This window comes from Ptychodera flava, chromosome 13 (genome assembly GCF_041260155.1).
Source record: "Ptychodera flava strain L36383 chromosome 13, AS_Pfla_20210202, whole genome shotgun sequence".
Classification (NCBI taxonomy): Eukaryota; Metazoa; Hemichordata; class Enteropneusta; family Ptychoderidae; genus Ptychodera; species Ptychodera flava.
Window position 1 is genome coordinate 5,769,849 of NC_091940.1, and position 8,392 is coordinate 5,778,240.

General features: G+C 35.5%; 1 protein-coding gene across 6 annotated transcripts; it reads right to left on the reverse strand.

The window, feature by feature from the left end:
• LOC139147219 (aurora kinase C-like) lies at window positions 1-8,217 on the reverse strand. 6 transcript variants are annotated; one of them, XM_070718229.1, is made up of 9 exons: window positions 8,066-8,217; window positions 7,206-7,309; window positions 6,935-6,973; window positions 5,789-5,970; window positions 4,468-4,659; window positions 3,843-3,981; window positions 3,471-3,619; window positions 2,616-2,847; window positions 1-2,179 (listed from the first exon to the last, which is right to left on the reverse strand). In XM_070718229.1, exons 2-9 carry the CDS (start codon window positions 7,248-7,250, stop codon window positions 2,066-2,068), a joined length of 1,092 nt encoding a protein of 363 aa, XP_070574330.1. In that variant the 5' UTR covers window positions 7,251-7,309; window positions 8,066-8,217; the 3' UTR covers window positions 1-2,065. The 6 variants fall into 6 exon arrangements, with proteins under 6 accessions (XP_070574330.1, XP_070574331.1, XP_070574329.1 ...); XM_070718230.1 differs by having other exon boundaries at window positions 7,206-7,314; window positions 8,066-8,196; XM_070718228.1 differs by having other exon boundaries at window positions 7,206-7,314; window positions 8,036-8,192.
• Between the last annotated feature and the right edge of the window lie 175 nt (window positions 8,218-8,392).

The window sequence follows — 8,392 nt, forward strand, 5'->3', positions numbered from 1 at the left end:
TTTAAGAAATACTATGGTTTATTGAAATGTCTATGTAAACTAAATTATAATTTCAAATACAAAAAGACACTATGAATGAAAAGTGGCACCATGGAGAATTGAAAAAGAGGATAGAAATATCTAGACACACTGTACTTTGCAAAATATTTCACAAAGTTACTAGGGGAAAAGTATGTGCATTAGCTGTAAGAAGCTGAAGAATATGACACTGAGTATTTGCAGAAAGGTGTAAAGTGTCATAGAGTGCACCAGCTCGTTTTTATATTCTATTGCTTTTTTATAGCCTTGTTTAGCACTTTCAATATTTTGTATCAGTGCAATGCAGACGATAAACTTACGGTAACTTCCTGCATGTGATAGTGGGAAGGACTAAGAGTCCTTTCAACTAAACTGAAGCAACAAAAGTTTGTGAAACAAATCAAGACAAAATTATGGAAAAAGATTCAGAAAACAAAAGAAGACAAAAAAATCTATAATGAACAAACAACTAGAAATGATGGGCCAAGTGTAAATTTCACAAGTAACAGTGCAATGCATACACAGACAATATCACACACACATAATGCAATTCTAGACACACCACCATAGAAAGCAAGTTGATGGAATATGTACATGGTGGGCAGTCAGAAAATGATATTTGGGTGCCTTTATTTACAAATAATCTATGAAGGGTATGTAAAATATCCCTTCTTGTGATAATATCATATAAACATCAAATGTAAATTGTGGGATCATTTATACAGACCAACTGTCACCAGAGTTTACATATATCTCTATCATTCAATATCTCTGCTGGTTTTACCTCAGAAACACACTTCAATTGAGAGTTCTAGCAGTACCAATCTTCAGAAGCACTGTCCTAAGAAGGGCACTCTACAGAAATATGCTGATCATAGAGCAGAGTCCTTGCAAAGAACTTTCAACTTCAGTCACCCACTCGTTTCTTCAATCTGTTGACTCACACACCCACAGACATTGGCAAGTCTATCTCCCAACCATAGCAAGAAATATCTTTTGTCTTTCAAACTGCATTGATTGTCTCTAAAAAACATATTTAAGTTTCAGCTCAGAAAAATATTTCAGATAACAATTATAATGGTACCATTTTTTCAACATGGAAATTCGAAAAACAAAATATCTAAAAACATGAAAAGGGTGAAATAGCATCCAAACATAAATTGACCAAAGACTTTTTAATCATTCAGACTTGATTATAAGTTTTCCTCTACTCAGTTGAACAATAAATTTTACATGTGTTTAGATTTGCTTTGATCATCTTGCTATCGCCAAACAAGTGAAAACAAGCCCTACAAATTTTGTTGAGTCATTTCAAATTTCACAGATGTCAGGAAAGGCCATTTTTCAAATATTGTAAAACAGGAAAATTCTGATTCCTTAAAAAAAGTAAAGTAATTTCAAAAAATTGACACACAATGGTCAATAAGCTTGTAATTTTTCGAATGCAGACTGGTAATTGTGGCCTCTTTTACAGACCACTGAAAATATTATAATATTAAATCTGATACATCAATCTGTGGGAATGATTGTTTTTGAAACACAATTTACTTTACTTTTTTGATGTTCAAACCTCATATATAACAAGTGATAAATTTACAGATTCCAAGGACATGGATTCCAAAGTCTGAAAGTTCCTATTTGTGTGATCTGTAACATTCTCATTTGTTCTCATTGAAAATTTTGAGAGAATCCTCTGGAGTTATGCTATTTTGATTTATGTTATGAGCCACCAGGTTATTTGATACAAAAAGGAAACACAAGGCTGTCAGTGAATTTACAATGTATTTTTAGAATGTTGTCTTTTGAACACTGCCCAAAATCACAGATCAATCAACTTTGGAACCCAATTTTGCTTGTGTTTGCACATTCTATGCCTGCACAATCTTTTCAAATAAAGACTATGCTATGGTCAGATGATTTCTTGCTCTGTTCAGGACTTCAGAGCACATCAACCAATTCCAATGTCAGTGATCTTCCTAATAACAAACACAATGAGTGTAGAATCTTTTGACATATGTACAGGAACATGAGTTCATCATGGATTGGGTCACGAAGATGTAGCAGGTGTGGTAGTTTCTGACTGTTCTCTATACTCTAGAATCCAGGAATGCTGAAGTACGCCCTCTAGAGATAGTCGCATTGCTGGATTGTGCCTCAGCAGCTGTGTCAAAAGAGAAGAAAACATGTTACATGTAGTTGGCAGTGACCTTGTGCAGTGCCTGTTTAGCAATAGTTGTGAAAAACAGGTGTTTAGTGTGACCAAAATTTTGCCACACTATGTGAAATGTCTTTGTTGTCACTAACACTTGTCTTCAACACAACTGACAAAAAAAATACGAAGCAGTCATCTTCTCAAGGCCCAACAACAGCTATCTTTTGCACTTTTTAATTTTACAAAATATCTAGTTTCTTTAACATGAACAGCAAACATGTAGTAAAGAATGATTAGAAGATCACCAGACTGAGTTCCAGTATTACACTGAAATTGATTGTAACTGCAGGATGAACACAGAGAACATAAAACTGTTGTCTGAATTTTTTCATTCAATATTATTCCATTCTTACTTCACTGCTAACACATTTCAAGTAGAACCTACTTTTGATATGAGATCCCTGGCACCTTCACTGACATATGGAGGAAATCTGTAGTCAACCTTGGAAATTTTTCTGTATGTTTCACTATGTCCTTCTGCTTCAAAGGGTGGCTTGCCAACCAGGAACTCATAGCAAAGTACACCAAGGCTCCACAGGTCAACTTTTTCATCATGCATTTTACCCTCTATCATCTCAGGTGGGAGGTAGTCCAGGGTGCCACACAGAGTTGCTCGTCTGTAAGATACAAGTTTGATATGATTAAATACGATCATCCAAAATATCTGTTGAGATGGATATGTACATACATACTTGGGATACTTAGACGTACATCTGTAGTATAATTTCAAGCTAATACATGGAGTTCAAATATGCAGAACAAAGACCAAACTGTTGAGCATGGTGTATTCCGATTCCCTTGTTTGATGGCAAGTAAATGCATTGGCAGTGCATATTAGACCACTTAAACAGACACTCAGCATCTGCCTCTACCTTGAATAAGGATTAGCCCTCATGTTGCACAATCTGGAAGTTACAAGTTCGTCAAGAAACTATATAGTGCTCACTGCAAGTGCCCTCTAGTGTTATGAGTTGTCCAGCAGTTTGTTGACATACCATATGTAATATGTAAGCAAATGATTGACAAGAACCTCAGACTCACAATGTGAACTCATGAGATCAAGAACGAGGTTTTATGAAAGCCATCTGAAATTGTGACTGATCTTTCTCTGATTGTTGACAACAGTGGTTTCCTTGTGTCGGTGTGATCTGAAACTGGACTGTGCAGAAAGTGCTTAGGACACTCAATGAAACACCAACAATATTATGTTATAGCCAAATATCCATTTAGATTGCATTACCTTGATGAAGGAGCATGCACAGACCATCCAAAGTCAGCTATTTTCAAATCTCCACGTAGACTTAGAAGTAAATTTTCAGGCTTGATATCTCTGTGGATAACTTTCTTTGTATGACAGTACTTAAGGGCATCTGCTAGTTGTGCTATGTACTAGGAAAGGAAAATACATGGTTTCTGTTATTAATATTATGATACAAGTTTGTGAAGAATATACAAACTAACTCTTTACTGAAAGATTTACCAACTCAGATTCCAAAGTCAATCATTTTACAATACAACTGATCAAACATCAGGGCCATGACTTGACAGTTACAACAGGAGACATGAAGTCTTCATTTTCTATCAAAAGAACTTTGTTACAAATAATACTTACTGTTGCAGATCTCCTTTCATCAAACCTTCCACACTTCTGTAATTCTTTGTACAGTTCACCTCTTGGTGCAAATTCCAAGATGAGATAAACTCTTGTGTCATCATAAAAATAGCCATACATTCGTAAGATATTTGGATGCCTGTAGCAAAAGCAGAATAGGTAGAAATGAAAAAGATGTCAATAAGCTGTACTGGTTCTTTGCAGGAAAGGTTTAAACTGGTTATAGAGGTGCTTGCTGTGAGTTGTTAGTGAGAAAGTTCATTCTCAACCAAATGTTTTCTGCATTATTACAATGCTGACAAAACCACTTTGAAACAGCAACATTTCAGGGACTGATATTGCATTCATCCGCAGACAGCTATGATAGCATCTGTTTATACATGCCAAAGATTTGCAATGGTAGGAATATAGTACAACCTTTACACAGTTATATTGGCAGCAATGTAAACTAGGTTTGGTAACTGGGTCACAATTCTTTCCAATGGGAAGGTCTTGACACAAAGCTTGTATATATTCACATTCAAATATTTCATTACTGTTTGGAGATACCATGTTTTTGGTGAAAGAAAACAGCAGTGCACATAGTTAGGCAAATCTGCAATACCTGCTCTCTATGCTTTCTTACCTGAGGTGTGTCTGTATTTCAATTTCTCTTCTAAGTTGATGTTCCACACCTGCTTTTTGTAACTGTGACTTGAAAAGAACTTTCAAGGCAAGGATAAACTTGCTTTTCTTCTCTCTTGCTAGGTACACATTACCAAATTTACCCTTCCCAAGAGGTCTACCAATGTCAAAGTCGTTCAGACACCATCTTCGTCTGGATATGAACAAGAAACAGGGGTCACATTTGTACCATAAAAGCAAGACAAGGTACGTATGAACTTTAGCTGAAAGAGAATTCTTTACATGTTTCTGAAATAAGACTACCTTGCATTTAAGTATCTCTATGCATTGCTATGGCAATATCAAGAGCATTTTCGGAGAAGTTGCTTATTGAGATTTTTATGCATAAACACGATTTAAGTTCATATTTGAAGAAAGAGGATATTTCACATTTTCTTGTCATCAATTAAAACATTTAAAACAATGAAGACTTTTGTTTGTCCTGTAAGAGAGGAACAACAAAGGCTGAGCTGTCATTCTATATTTCATGAACATGTTAAAGCCCCAATAGCTGCCAATGTGTAATAAACCGATCTCAAAATATTCTCAGTTTTCCAAGAGTTTTCTTTGAATAAGACCCAATGTAAAAACTGAAAAGGTGTGTAACACTGTCATAATTGTCGAAAGTGGCATTTAAATCCAAATGTTCTACCATCATTTTAGATTTCCCACCATTTTCAAAAAACCAATCATGTGATAGAGAAAATAAAGATTACGACAACATACTGTGTGCCATCGTGTGGATGCATTCAAGTAAATGGCATCATGCTTGTTTCTTTGATGATTACAATGCATATGTGCATGGAATACTGCATTTTTTGTACTTTTCTATGGGGGCGCCATTTTACAGGTGCGGCACCCGTTTATTATTTAACTTGTTAAAATATGTAGTCGTGGTCCAAATCAGGCAGCAGTGATACGTCTATACATGTCCTTCAGTCAACACATTTACATGTACCAATCTTGGTTTGAAAATAAAATAATGAAAAAATTCATATAATTCGCAGCTATTTGGGCTTTAACTTATAGCAGGTACTGAGAGATTTTAAAAGGAGGGTTAATCAGAACTGTGCTCAAAGTTTGTATGGGACCAATTACGACTAAAGTAAACACTGAAGAAACTTGAAAGATGTTTGTTTTAATGTACCATAAAATTAAATGTAGCAGCTAGTTTTCATATACTGTTTGTAAACAAGAGTGTTGTACAGGTGCAGTTCTGATCTCTCCCTTCAAAATTCCCTTACATGGCATGCAGATAGAAAGTACCATGCATTATCTCATACCTGTTGCTTTTAGCTGTGCTACTACTGGATGGTTCAGCGTTTTCACTATTGCCACATGCAGTCTCTACATTCTGTGGTTTTGCTACCTTTGTTGTAGGTGGATTCATCACTTGTTGGTTTCCAGTTGTCTGTTTCAAAACCCTCTTGGCTCCTGTCTCGGATTTGCCACTTGTGCCAGCAAGCTGCAAAGGGAACCCGAAATTTTTACACCAGTGTTTTGGTCAGTTCACAGCCAAACAGTTTAGTACAATCAGTCACTGATTTCAAATGTGTCCCCTGACAATATACATGCAGTATGTTAATTGTCTGGAAGGCAATGTACATGTACATATACTGTACATATGAATAATGCATATTCACATGAACATCATACTGACTTGATGAACCAAATCCAGAATAAAATGTCACACTCTGACTGCTAAGGACAACAGTGCCCTTTGGAAAATGGACGCTGACAACAATCCTACACTGTATTGCAGTATGTGTGGCTAAATGTGCAAACAGGAGTACACATAGTTCTGTTATAAGAGTTTGCATTGGCTTTGTAGCATGGTTGATTCAACTCCCAGGATTTACCCATTTGCTATTTGTGATCAATCTGAATGCAGTCATCACTTTTGTGGATTTCTGCTCTTACACAGAGTGTATAATAAATAGATATTGATAACTGCATGTGTTAAATTATTACATCGTTGTTTCATAAAGTTATGTGATGAATGATGAATATGGTGAATTTTTTTGTACAAGGTAAGAAGAATGTGCTGCTTATCCAAACACTCGCATATCAGACAAGAAATGTTACATAATTCTGTATAATAATAACCTTTCTAAAAGAAGTGAAAGCATCCCAAGGAAACCACATTGTAACTTGTTTGAAAAGACAAAGTTACTATCTATTGACTTTATCACGTAGATTCATGTGAGTAGTAGTTTGTTTTGTTCTGCTTAAAGAATCTTGCACAGTCCTAAGCCACCAATATAGCTTTCACTCTGAATGCAATCAAACACACATCAGGGGCATACTTTCTGGTGTGTATCAGAAACCATATCATTGACTATAGGGCTTCAAGAACTTAGGCTTTAGGAAAACAAGGTTCTGTAGCTCCATCAGTAAAGAGATCAGACCCCTCTTTCCTGAGAGCTTACCTGGTTTTCTTTGTTCCCAGCTATACTCAGACCTTGCACCTATGAATTGAATTTGTCAAGAATGGTTTAGCAGACTCTCCTATTATATGAAAGGCTGAATTTTGAAAGCAAATGGCACTTCAATTAGACAGAAAAAATATGTGATCAAGCTTAGTAACACTGAAAATATTAGTGTGAATTTTCAAAACAAAAATGGATTAATGTAATGATACCCTTCATTTACTGAAATCTGACAAATTTTGCCAAATTTCCTACCCATAATTATACCTACCCCATTTTCAACTGTTCCAATTTTCGATGTTGTCATAGACGACATTGTGACATGTGATTGCTTCGGTTGTAAATATCCAAAAATATCAAGCTTGTCACGGTCAGTTTAGCTGAAATTCAAAAGACGGCACTTATAGTTGTTTTTTCAAATGCGTAAAATGACAACATAGGATCATCGAGAAGTTAAATCTTCCATAGTTACAATTATAAATTCAAATTAAAACTGAGGTAAAATTCTATGGTAGTGTTTCTTTTAACAGAGAAATATCGACTTGTGATTATAGGCATTTATATTATCACCTCATAACATAGCTGCAGTACAGTAGCTCGAGGTTTTGCCTGGGTATTTGGGTCGGACGATAACACTGAACTGTTCTTTCACAACTGTTGTTATTTAATCTTCTAAGCCTTCAAAAATACCAAAGAAAGACTGCCTATAACCCGGCGTCTAATGTGATAGAAATTTGACAAGGTGGAAGCCATTGAATTGAAATAATTACACGGCAACAACTGCAGCGTCACTCACATTTTTTTTTGAAATCGCGGTCCTGCGAATTTAAATAAAGTGTTACAGACTGCCATGTTGTGAACAGCTTAAAATTTCTCCATCCAAAACTGCATAAAGTTTGATATTTAGTTCTCTGACACATCTACTGTAATATTGCTCTCGGTGCATGAAAGCAAAGAACAAAGAATTTGAAACGTTTTCAATCCACTCCACTGGTTCAGTGGTTATGGTAGCTACTACTGCACTGATTCGAAAGTTGTAGAAATGTTACTGTTAGATCACGATCTATGCATGTTGGAAAATCTATTTTGTACTATACTTACAATATTTTATGCTATACTTGCTATACTTAAGAGTTCTTCTATTCCAAAATTTTCAGATCTATGTAAAATAACGCTGTATTTGACCTTTCTTCGGTACTGCTTTTCTCTCCGTCGTTGCCGTTCATAAGGTTCTGATCAGATTATGAAGGTTTTAAATTTGAACCCCGCGCGATAGGCATTGATTGGCTGAGACTGTACGCAGGAATGCTTATGAATATGTATAATTCTATCCTCGTACAATAAGAGTATTTCGAAAGTACACAGAACGTCTACATCTTCATCCTTGTAACATACTTTTTACGACATAAAATTTACTTAGTTTTATATAATTTTGAATTTTATTACCAACATTTGATA

Coding starts and splice junctions, on each gene's coding strand:
- LOC139147219 (XM_070718229.1), bottom strand. CDS start 7,250: ATGTCGTCTATGACAACATCGAAAATTGGAACAGTTGAAAATGGG. Junction 4,660..5,788: donor AGCACAGCTAAAAGCAACAG/GTATGAGATAAT, acceptor GTTCATATCCAG/ACGAAGATGGTGTCTGAACG. Junction 3,620..3,842: donor ATGAAAGGAGATCTGCAACA/GTAAGTATTATT, acceptor TTCCTTTCCTAG/TACATAGCACAACTAGCAGA.